At 48.5% G+C, this 12,095-nt stretch overlaps 1 protein-coding gene across 1 annotated transcript in view; it reads left to right on the top strand.

Moving 5' to 3' along the window:
• LOC139274733 (uncharacterized protein CFAP97D2-like) overlaps window positions 1-11,150 on the top strand; it is an 89,604-nt gene extending 78,454 nt beyond the window's left edge. The window contains exon 5 of the mRNA XM_070891421.1: window positions 10,736-11,150. Within this exon, the coding sequence (XP_070747522.1) occupies window positions 10,736-10,804 (69 nt within the window). The 3' untranslated portion in view covers window positions 10,805-11,150. The remainder of the gene's footprint in view (window positions 1-10,735) is intronic.
• Window positions 11,151-12,095: the final 945 nt, after the last annotated feature.

Below are 12,095 nucleotides of genomic sequence, written 5' to 3'. Positions count from 1 at the left end.
AAGGAGGGGGGCATCGTTATTTTTCAGATACATGTTATAAGGCATGTGGGATGAAGGGTGAGGGGTGTCGCCGAAATCGGACATCTCATTGACAAACCATCGGTGTCCTGCAGGGGCATAGAAACATAGAAAATAGGTGCAGGAGTAGGCCATTCGGCCCTTCTAGCCTGCACCGCCATTCAATGAGTTCATGGCTGAACATGCAACTTCAGTACCCCATTCCTGCTTTCTCACCATACCCCTTGATTCCCCTAGTAGTAAGGACTTCATCTAACTCCTTTTTGAATATATTTAGTGAATTGGCCTCAACAACTTTCTGTGGTAGAGAATTCCACAGGTCCTCCTCATAACGGTCCGAAATGGCTTCCCCCTTATCCTTAGACTGTGTCCCCTGGTTCTGGACTTCCCCAACATTGGGAACATTCTTTCTGCATCTAACCTGTCTAACCCCGTCAGAATTTTAAACGTTTCTATGAGGTCCCCTCTCATTCTTCTGAACTCCAGTGAATACAAGCCCAGTTGATCCAGTCTTTCTTGATAGGTCAGTCCCGCCATCCCGGGAATCAGTCTGGTGAACCTTCGCTGCACTCCCTCAATAGCAAGAATGTCCTTCCTCAGGTTAGGAGACCAAAACTGTACACAATACTCCAGGTGTGGCCTCACCACGGCCCTGTACAATTGTAGCAACACCTCCCTGCCCCTGCCTGTCTGACCGGCACTGCTCCAACTGCTGGGCTGATGAGGACATTCACTCACTTCTCTCTGCCAGTGAGCTTCTGGAGGTCTGACTCGCCTCCTCCTGTCCGCTCCTGCTCTCGCCTGTTGTGGGCAAGCTGACCTGCATTGAGCAAAACAAGAAGTTGCCAGTGGGTGTGTAGCTACTTGTGTGCAACATCTGTCTGTAGTAAGTGCATCGCTGCTGATGTCGCGACTGTTAAGTATGGAAGAACTCCACAAGGCAGCACTGTGAGCTAAAACTGATGTGACCTTAGTCTCTTTAATACAACTCCAGAGTGCCTAAGCAGCATGGCAGACAACCTTTTATACTCCCTTGCACGAGGTGTGCAGTTGACCCTTGGGCCTCCAACAGTTGCGCCCTCTGTTGGCAAGTCTTACACGGTTACAATGTTTACATACATAACATCACCCCCCCCCCCCCCCCACAGTCTTTGATACAAATTAATACGTTGAGACAATCCGGGGTCCTACGCTCCCTGGTTGATCGTCTGAGTTCAAACTCTGGCATGGGTGAGTTGGTCGGACCATTGCTGCACTGCGGCGCGGCTGGTCTGACAGGACTGTTGGAAATGGTGGGTTCATCCTCTTGATTGACACGAGATCGATTGCTGGTTGGGTGTGTGTTGGTGGATCGATGATGGTGATGCCCTCTTCAGGTTGGTCCTGTTTGTCGGTGAACCGCAGTTTGGTCTGATCCAAATGCTTTCTGCACGTTTGTCCATTCAGTAGTTTGACTATAAACACTCTATTCCCCTCCTTGGCCAAGACAGTGCCAGTGACCCATTTAGGACCATGACTGTAATTAAGGACAAACACAGAATCGTTAACATCAATGTCACGTGATACAGCCGCGCGATCGTGGTACATGTTTTGCTGGTGACGCCGGGTTTCCACATGATCATTTAGATCCGGGTGGACTAGGGAGAGCCTGGTTTTGAGTGCTCTCTTCATTAACAATTCTGCAGGTGGAACCCCAGTGAGCGAGTGGGGTCGCGTCCGGTAGCTGAGCAGAACTCAAGATAAGCGGATCTGCAAGGAGCCTTCTGTCACGCGTTTCAAGCTCTGCTTGATAGTTTGGACTGCCCATTCCGCTTGACCGTTGGATGCGAGCTTAAACAGGGCAAACCTGACATGCTTGATGCCATTGCGGGTCATAAACTCGTTGCATTCCGAGCTGGTGAAACACAGTCCATTGTCACTGAGGCTTTCAATGGTGGCAGTGGATGTGCAGGATGACATGATTTAATCCATTCAATCCATTTAGAGTAAGCTTCCACTACAGCTAAAAACATCTTTCCAAGAAAGGGGCCAGCAAAATCTACGTGGATCCTGGACCACGGTTTGGAGGGCCATGACACAGACTCAATGGAGCCTCCCTTGGTGCATTGCTCAGTTGTGAGTACATGTTGCACTGGTGTACGCATGACTCTAAGTCCGAGTCAATGACGGGCCACCAAACATGCGACCTGGGTATAGCCTTCATCATGACTATGCCTGGGTGGGTATTGTGTAGGTCACGTATAAATGTTTCCCTGCCTTTTTTTGGCAAAATCACGCGATTACCCCATAAGAGACAATCCGACTGGATGGTCATTTCATCTTTACGTCGGTGAAACGGCTTAATTTCATCTTGCATTTCCCCGGGAACAGCCGACCAGCTCCCATTGAGGACGCAACTTTTTACAAGTGATAGCACCGGGGTCCTGGTTGGTCCAAGTCCTGATCTGGCGAGCAGTGACGGGTGACCCGTCGCTCTCAAAAGCATTCATGACCAGAAGCAAGTCTGCGGGCTGCGCCATTTCCACCCCGGTAGTGGGCAATGGTAGCCAACTGAGGGCATCAGCACAGTTCTCCGTGCCTGGTCTGTGGCAGATAACATAGTCATACACAGATAATGTTAGTGCCCATCTTTGGATGCGGGACAAAGCATTGGTGTTTATACCTTTGCTTTCTGAAAACAGCTAAATGAGCGGTTTGTGGTCGGTTTCAAGCTCAAACCAAAGTCCAAATAGGTGTGGTGCATTTTCTTAACCCCATATACACATAATAACGCCTCTTTCTCGACCATACTGTAGGCTCTTTCAGCCTTAGTCAGACTTCTAGAAGCGTATGCAACCGGTTATAGTTTGCCCGATACATTGGTTTGCTATACTCACAGCCGACCCCGTACGAAAATGCATCACAAGCTAGCACTAATCGTTTACATGGATCATACAGTACAAGTAACTTATTAGAACAAAGGCTGTCTCTTGAGATTTACCCCAAACCCAGTTGTCATCCTTATGTAGCAACATTTGCAATGGTTCCAGCAAAGTGCTTACCCCGGGTAGAAAGTTACCAAAATAGTTGAGGAGTCCCAGGAACGAACGCAGCTCCATCACATTCTGTGGTCTGGGAGCGTTCTTGATGGCCTCTGTCTTTGAGTCCGTGGGTCTGATGCGATCTGCTGCAATCTTTCTCCCCAAAAATTCGACCTCTGGCACCAGGAAAACACACTTGGAGCGTTTCAGCCTGAGTCCTACTCTGTCTAGTCGACTTAGAACCTCCTCCAGGTTGTGTTCGGTGGTGTCACGGTCGGTGATCAGGATGGCGTCTTAAAACACAATGGTGCGTGGAATCGATTTCAGCAGACTCTCCATGTTCCTCTGGAAGATGGCAGCAGCCGAGCGAATCCCAAAAGGGCACCGATGGTATATAAACAGTCCTTTGTGTGTGTTGATGCACGTCAATCTTTTCGAAGATTCAGCCAGCTCCTGTGTCATGTAGGCGGAGGTTAGGTCCAACTTGGTGAATGACTCCCCCCCCCCCACCCCCTGCTAATGTTGTGAACAGGTCATCCGCCTTGGGTAGCGGGTACTGATCTTGTAATGAGACTCGGTTGATCGTTACCTTGTAGTCTCTGCAGATTCTGACCATCCTATCGCTTTTCACACCGGAACATTTGGGCTGGCCCACTCGTTGAACTCGACTGGCGATATGATTCCCTCTTGTTGAAGTCTGTCCAGTTCGATCTCCCTCATCATATATGGAACCGCTCGAGCCTTGTGATGAACGGGCCTTGCATCGGGAACTAGATGGATCTGCATCTTTGCGCCTGTGAAGTTGTCGATGCCTGGTTCAAATAGCGACAGAAACTTGCTCAGCACTTGGGTGCACGAGGCATCATCCACTGAAGATAGCGATTTGATGTCGTCCCAGTTCCATCGAATCTTTCCCAGCCAGCTTCTGCCGGATAAATCATGCACAGCTCCATCGTACGATACCTTAACTGCCGCACTGCCATTGATACCGGAATACCGTTCAATTTGACTTTCAGCATGGTAGGAGGGCTCTTGGTGGTGAAGGTGCGTACCCCATACACTTCTTCCTCGGGTTGAGTTGCCTCTTTTGTTTGTTCTGCGTGATCCATGCTGGATCGATCATCCTCTGCCGAATCTGCCGCTGGTGAGTCGCAGCACTCTTGTACATTCGCTGGAGGTGCCCCATTATTTCGCAGCCTTTGCACATGTAGTGCTTGAATCGACATTGATGGGCTTGGTGATTACCCCCGCAGCGCCAACATGGTGCTAATGGATTTGCATTCACGCCCAATGGCGGACTCTGAGTCATCCTAGGTCTTGCAGCTGCAGACGTGTAGGCCCTGCCATATGCAGTTCTGCCTGCTAGCGACGTTATTTTATGCACAGTACTTGCCGGTGAACTTCAATGCTGGGAAGATATCTGTCTGGTATTATTGCTCGTGGATATGAATGCCTGGGCTATCGTGATGGCCTTGCTCAGGTCTATGGATTCGGCAGATAGCAGCTTGTGAAGAATGATCTCGTGGCCGATACCAAGCACAAAAAAGTCCCACAGCATTTCCCCCAAAAATCCAGCAAATTCGCAAGTTTCCGCAAGACATCTCAGGTCGGCGACATAACTCGTCACATCCTGGCCCTCGGAGTGGTGGTGCGTGTAGATGCCATTAAGACACTCTCCTTTGGCTTGAGGTGGCTCCAAACCAGCGTACACAACTCTGTATATGTCTTCTCCGCTGGTTTCTCCGGTGCTAGCAGATTCTTGATGAGGCCGTATATTGTGGACCTACACAAGGTGAGGAGAATCGCCCTGGGCTTAATCGCTTTATCATCCCCATACAGCTCATTAGCCACGAAGTACTGGTTGAGACGCTCAACAAAAGCTTCCCAATCATCACCCTCGACAAATCTCTCTAAAATACCAACGGCATCCATGACTGCATGAAAGTTCGTAATCTGTTACTCGTCGCCGATTGTTTAGAAGAACTCCACAAGACTGAGTACTATGAGCTAAAACTGATGTGACCTTGGTCTCTTTAATACAACTCCAGAATGCTTAAGCAGCATGACAGACAACCTTTTATATTCCCTTGCACGAGGTGTGCAGGTGACCCTTGGGCCTCCAACAGTTGCGTCCTCTGGTGGCAAGTCTTACACAGTTATAATGTTTATATACATAACAGCGACCTCTCAATGTCTGCATCTCAGCCTGCATGGCAGCTCACAGTGGATGTGTGAAAGGTAGGTTCTGGGCACAATGAGGTACGAGTAAGTAAAATGCTGAAGGCCTGTGACCGCATATGAAGACTTAAAAGGTCTTGTTGGTTTCCTCAGGCTGAGTTGGGAGTTAGAAGGTGAGAGACGCATGGATGGGGAGGCTATCGAGAGCTTTGAAGATGTGTACAGCAATGCGGAGCATGGCCTGGCACACATAGAGAGGTGTGGGAAGTATCAAGCAGTGAGGCTCACATAAAGGCATTGCAAGGATAATATAACGGGAACTCACCCTGGCGAGCCGAGTCAGGTCATTGAATTTTTTCTGACATTGAGTGGCCATCCTGGGCACCATGTCATGGGCAGAGACATGCTGTGCCACCTCCCACCACAGCCTCCTGAAGACTCTGGGGGATGACCTTCGTCCCCCTCCAGGCAGCAAGGCAACTTGCTGTGTTCTTTGGCCTCCAGGAGCGCTTCAAGGGCTGCGGCCGAGAAGCGTTGCACTCATCGCCTTGCTGCGTTGGCTTCGATCCTCCCGGACTCATATGAGTAAGAGTTTTGGGGCTAGAATTTATATTAGTTTTGCATTGCTACCGCCCACTTAACGTCCATTTTAACGCTGAGATGATGTATACCGCTGAGATTTCGCCCATTTCGCAAAAAAATGGAAACTAACATCCATTTATCGCTCACTTATCGCCAAGCATTACTTTCGGCATTTAGTTAATACCGAGAATTAATAATACTGCCCATCTATTTTTTCCTGCCGTAAATGTCAGAAAAATGGAGACGAATGCCCATATCGCCGAGCGTTACTTTTGGCATATCGAACACATATCGCCGAAAAGATCGCTCGCCGAAACAAACGCTGAGAAAAAGTTGCTCTCACCTGAACTAAACCCAGCGGTATGGATGCTATGTTGTAAATCGGAAGAGTTTTCATAATGTTTTGATGTAATCTGGAGTTATTTTAAGGTGATTTGAACATCTGAACAGACATCTTATACTGTGGATGAATTGAATTTATTTTATTTGTTTTAGTAGGTAAATTTATTGTTTGTAAACAATAGGTATAATACTGATTATTATTGAAATGGGGCCTGTAATTTCTCAGCCTGTCTTGATGACTACGCACATGCTGCAGACTAGAGATGGGAGAAGATTTACTGAAGAGCCCAATCAAAGAGGTGGCAGACTGAGGAGGAGGAGGAGAACGTACACCCGACGCACTTACCGGGAGAAGCGGTCTTATCTGAGAAAATGCCCAGCACTGTTATGTCAAATAAAATAAATTTAATATCTGTATTAAGTAATACTGAGAACTTTGCAAAACACCCCACCCCACCCCAACCCACAACACAATTAAAACATTTATATCATCTGTAACATTTTTTACACACCCAACAACATTTCAAAAAAACACAAATGCAAAAAAACAAGGTACCCCCCCTCCTACCTTCCCCCAAACCTCCCAACAAAATAGCAACAACATCAAAATACTGTGACCAATACAACTCCTGCAGCCATGCACCTCACTTTCCTTCCCCCACCCCCCCCCCGCTCTCCTCCCCACCTCTACCTCTTCCCCTTCCCCATCCGATTTCAAGCCGCCTGGCCAAAGTGCTCCTCAGGCGCTGCTTCATTGGGGGGGATGACGGCAGATCCACTGGTAGGCCGGATACAGGAGAGGACGGTCCCGAGGAGGGAACGGCTTCGAGTCAGAAGCACGATCTTCCTCCTGGCTCGCATGTGTCGTTGGCAATGGGGTGTGGCACCTTGGGGTTCAGTGTCGTGCTCCGGGACCACTGGTAGCCCTCTGCCACCAGTGTTCCTGGCTATCACCTCCAGGGCCTCCGCCATCCGCGGCACGTACTCAGGCATAGTGAAGGACATGCTGGCCAACTGTTGGGATATGCCCCCCATTGTCTGTAGGATCTGCTGACCTAAAGCAACAGTCCTCCTAGACAAGTGTACCATGTCCCCGCTCAGATCTGCCGCTCGTGGAGCAGTCCTGCTGCGTTGAACCAACTTCCGCGGGGTCGGCAGAGTAACTTGGGGTGCCCTGCGGCAAAGTGCTTGGGCCCGGTACCTCCACGGTGGAGGAGGACATGGTCGCAGGAGCACTAGATGTCACGGGGTTGCATAGATGATGGAACTTGTCGCTGCAGGCTCCTCAAAGTCGGCACTGTTATCAGTGGAGAAGGCACCTGCAGCTCCACAGGCGAGATTCGGGGCTCCTCAGCACCGGATTGACCATCCCCCGCCGAGGCTGCCGCCTGGTCTGCACCTTCTGGGCTCGGTGGTGTTGCATGGGGCCGCGCTGCTGGCTGAGCTACAAAACATAAATGAGGTTATTACAGGAGAAGGGGGTGCTAGGATCACAAGGTGATTCAAACGCTACACACGGCATATGCACGACAAAAGCACTACCGCTATCAAAATCATCACAGGCATCACGTTTCATGAACATGACCAAATTCTGCAATACAATGATCTTCATGAGGCCATCATTATTTAGATAACACTTTCATCAATCATCTATCATATATTACAGTTCGGATATGAGTGCGTGTGGCCTCTATTGACTTTATATCACGCAATGGTGTATATTTTACTCAAGTGGCATCACATCAGGTTCTGCTGCTGCTTGCGTGGCCGACCGGGGGTGGCTCCCCACTAGTGCCAGCATCCGCTCCTCGATGTCTGTCAGCTCACTGATGACTGGAGGCCCCCCACCCGTACGCCGTTGCTCGGCCCTATTCTTCGAAAGCTTCTTCTGCAAAAGGTAACAACAGCACGACATGGCAAGAGATCATTGCTAGGTACTGTCACAGAGACTGATACAACCCATAACCGACAAATGTAATCATTATTATTATGATAATTATCATTATTAACCTAAAGACGTACACCGTAAACACAGGCTTTGAGTAAAACATTCCAGATATAAGTGCAAGACATCACATCTGAATTTAATCACTCAATACAATTACAAGTCAAATGATATAAATATATAAGTAAATGTAAATAAATGTAATAATTACTCTGGCGGATCCGAGAAGGTCGTTCCAGCGCTTGTGGCAATGGTTGCCCTCACGCAGCTCGTTTGTCACCGACGAGACCACCTCGCTATCTCGGCCCAAATTTTCTGGTAAACCTTTGGGGTGGACTTCCCACGCCCACCCCAGGTCAGTTGACCCCAGCGTGACTCCACCTCCCTCAGGAGGGAGGCATTTGCCTTGTCGGAGAATCTCCAAGCTCGTTTTCGTCCTCCCACTTCGAGTTCCTCTCCTACTTCACTGCCCTCGCCAGCATCCTCCCTCTCCACATCGTGCTGTCTCGCATCCTCCATGCCTTCCATGTAAATAATTTGTTTCCCCAAAATCTCTGTGCAAACTAAGTAATTTGTGCTCTCAATTCTTTTTACTGCTGCTAAATCACTTTCCGACCTCCCACAACAGCCAAACAACCAGACAACACCCACACGCACTTTCACTTTTTCTCTGCTCTCTCTCTCTCTCTCCTCTTCTGCGCGTGTATTGATGACCCCTGACCTGAAACACGGGAAACGCGGTGCTATGGATACCGACATCTTATGGCAGAAGGGCAAAAAAATTACCGCTAATGCCCATTTCACATCGCTCCCAATAATGCCCATTTTATAAAGTGGAAAGTTGGGGTTTTGAAAATGCGCAATAATCCGGCGATCTCAATACCCATAATAAACGGCAATGCTGGAAATAATGCCCATTTTTGGGCGAGCTGCACAATAGTGGAAAGTGTAGCCCTTGAAGTGCGCATGCTTATTGTTGAGCTGCCTTTATAAGTCGGCTGTTCCCGGGGTCTGACTGGAAGTTCGGCACATGCACAATGGGTCCGAAGAATTTACCGACAAAACTTTTTTTATGGCACCCCCAGCTCTGGTGTAGAATAGCTGATTTACTGACCCTGTCAGCTCTTGGACCAATTCTGATGAATGTATGGGCAGAGGGCGCAAACTTTTTTAAGGCGCTAAAATTACCACTCAGCCTGGGTTAATGCCCCAAATGAGGCACGACTGAATGTCCACCCCAAAGAATTTGCAAAGGGATAGGTTAAGTCAGTTGGCAAAAATTTGGCAGATGGACTATAATGTGGGAAAATGTGAGGTTATCCACTTTGGTAGGAAGAATAAAAAAGCAAATTATTATTTAAATAGAGAAAGACTGCAAAATGCAGCGGTACAAAGAGAACTGGGAGTCCTTGTGCATGAAACACAAAAAGTTAGCATGCAGGTACAGCAATTAATTAGGAAGGCAAATGGAATGTTGATCTTTGTTGCAAAGGGGATGGAGGATAAAAATAGGGAAATCTTGCCACAACTGTGCAGGGCATTGGTGATGTTGTGTCCTTAGATGCTCTAGTAATGACTCCACGAGGCAATGTGTTGTACTTGAACTGTAGTGACAGTCCTTTATTTGTTAACTCCAGACACCTGTACAGGTACCTACAAGTCTCCCACTACTGTGCCCTCTGGTGGCACACCTTATCATAATACCAACAATAGCCATGTAGGATACATGACAGGTGAGACCACACCTAGAGTACTGCGCACAGTTTTGGTCTCTTTACTTAAGAAGGGATATACTTGCATTGGAGGCAGTTCAGAGAAGGTTCACTAGGTTGATTCCTGAGATGAAGGGGTTGTCTTATGAAGAAAGGTTGAGCAGGTTGGGCCTATACTCATTGGAGTTGAGAAGACTGAGAGGTGATCTTATTGAAACATATAAGATTCTGAGGGGGCTTGACAGGGTAGATGCTGAGAGGATGTTCCTCCTTGTGAGGGAATCTAGAACTAGGGGGCATAGTTTCAGAATAATTGGTCGGCCATTTAAATGAAGATGTGGAGGAATTTCTTCTCCCAGAGGGTCGTGAATCTTTGGAGTTCTCTACCCCAGAGAGCTGTGGAGGCTGGGTCATTGAATATATTTAAGGTGAAGATAGACAGATTTTTGAGCAATAAGGGAATAAAGGGTTATGGGGAACGGGCAGAAAAGTGAAGTTGAGGTCAAGATCAGATCAGCCATGATCTTATTGAATGGCGAGCAGGCTCGAGGGGCCAAATGGCCTACTCCTGCTCCTATTTCTTATGTTCTTATGTTCTGGCAAATACTTATTCCTCAACCAACATCACTAACAGATTATCTGGTAATTATCACATTGCTGATTGTGGGAGCTTGCTGTGCGCAAATTGGCTGCCGTGTTTCCCACATTACAACAGCAACTACATTTCAGAAAGTACTTCATTGGCTATGAAGCGCTTTGGGACGTCATGAAGATGTTTTTACGCATAATTGTGAGATTAACGATTAACTTTCAACAGAAAACTCTGTGTTTCTGGGTTTTGAGAATTTAAAATTATTCAGGTAGTTTTTATATAAATGCACTGTGGTAGGTATTTTCTAATCCAGTTTTGCATCTTTCTTTCCCAACAAAAATCTAAGGCAAGCAAAGCCGCATCAGCAACAGATCCCAAAAAGAGCAACAATGTGCAAGCAAGGGGTGCGAAGTGATGGAGAGCGAGAGACACGGAGCAAAGGGAGGCACCTCGGTCAGCTCCACATGTACTCCTCAGTACTAATCCTCTTCCTCAATATTAATTCACCTTTATAAAAAAAACTCTGCCTTTCCTTCAAATGGCTGATGAAGCTGAAATTCCCCCTCAGGCCAAGGTTTGATTTCACAAGAGTCATCGCGCCTGTCATTATTTGTGTGGGAAAGTTTCTCAAACTCGTAACTTAGATCGGACAATTGGTCACGCCTCATTCGCACTATTCCCAATTTTCCATCAAGCAAGGTTCCATGTCAAGTGCACTGATTCAGCAAATCTATCTCCAGAATTTCTGGGGGTCGGCGAGATCACAGCCTGCTGAATGGGCGGGGGAGGGGCGTTTGGGTGGGAATACGGTGGAGGGAGAGGCGTTTGGGTGGTGGTAGATGGGGGGAGGGGCGTTTGGGTGGAAGTATGGTGGGGGAGGGTCGTTTGGGTGGGGGTATGGTGGGGATAGGGGGATTGGGTGTGAATATGGTGGGGGGAGATTGGATGGGGATGGTGGGAGAGGAGGGATTGGGAGGAGGGATTTGGGTGAGGGTATCCTGGGGGGATGGGCATTTGGGTGGGGGTATGGTGTGGAGAGGGTGGATTGGGTGGGGCTATGGTGGAGAGGGGATTGGGTGGGGGCATGGTGGGGGAGGGTCATTTGGGTGGGGGTATGGTGCGGGGAGTGGGATTGGGTGGGAGTATGGTGGGGTGAGTGGGTTTGGGTGGGGCTACGGTGGGGAGGGGGTTTGGTGGGGGGAGGGGGGATTGTGTGGGGGGGTTGGGTATTTTGGATATGGTGGAGAGAGGGGCTATTGGGCGGGGAGGGAGAATTGTGTGGGAAGGGGGAATTGGGTATTTTGGATATGGTGGAGAGAGGGGCTATTGGGCGGGGAGGGAGAATTGGGTGGGGAGGGGGAATTGGGTATTTTGGGTATGGTGGGACGAGGGGAATTGGGTGAGGGTATGGTTGGGGGAGGGAGGATTGGGTGGGGAGGGGAGTTGGGTATTTTGAGTATGATGGGTAAGGTGGGATTGGGTAGTTTGGGTATGGTGGGGCAGGGGAAATGGGCAGGGAGGGGAGATTAGGTGGAGGTATGGTCGGGGAGGTGGGATTAGGAATTTTGTGTATGGTAGGGCAGGGGGAATGGCATGCGGAACCATAAGAAAGTTCTGGAAAATGATGGAGAGTGCATATCATTAAGACAAGAGCAAAGAATGTAATAAAAATTGTATCAGTTCAAACTTGTTCATTTGTTTATCTT

This window comes from Pristiophorus japonicus, chromosome 10, assembly GCF_044704955.1.
Source record: "Pristiophorus japonicus isolate sPriJap1 chromosome 10, sPriJap1.hap1, whole genome shotgun sequence".
Classification (NCBI taxonomy): domain Eukaryota; kingdom Metazoa; phylum Chordata; class Chondrichthyes; family Pristiophoridae; genus Pristiophorus; species Pristiophorus japonicus.
Note: the sequence above shows the minus strand (reverse complement) of the source record. Positions and strands in the feature narration are given on the sequence as shown.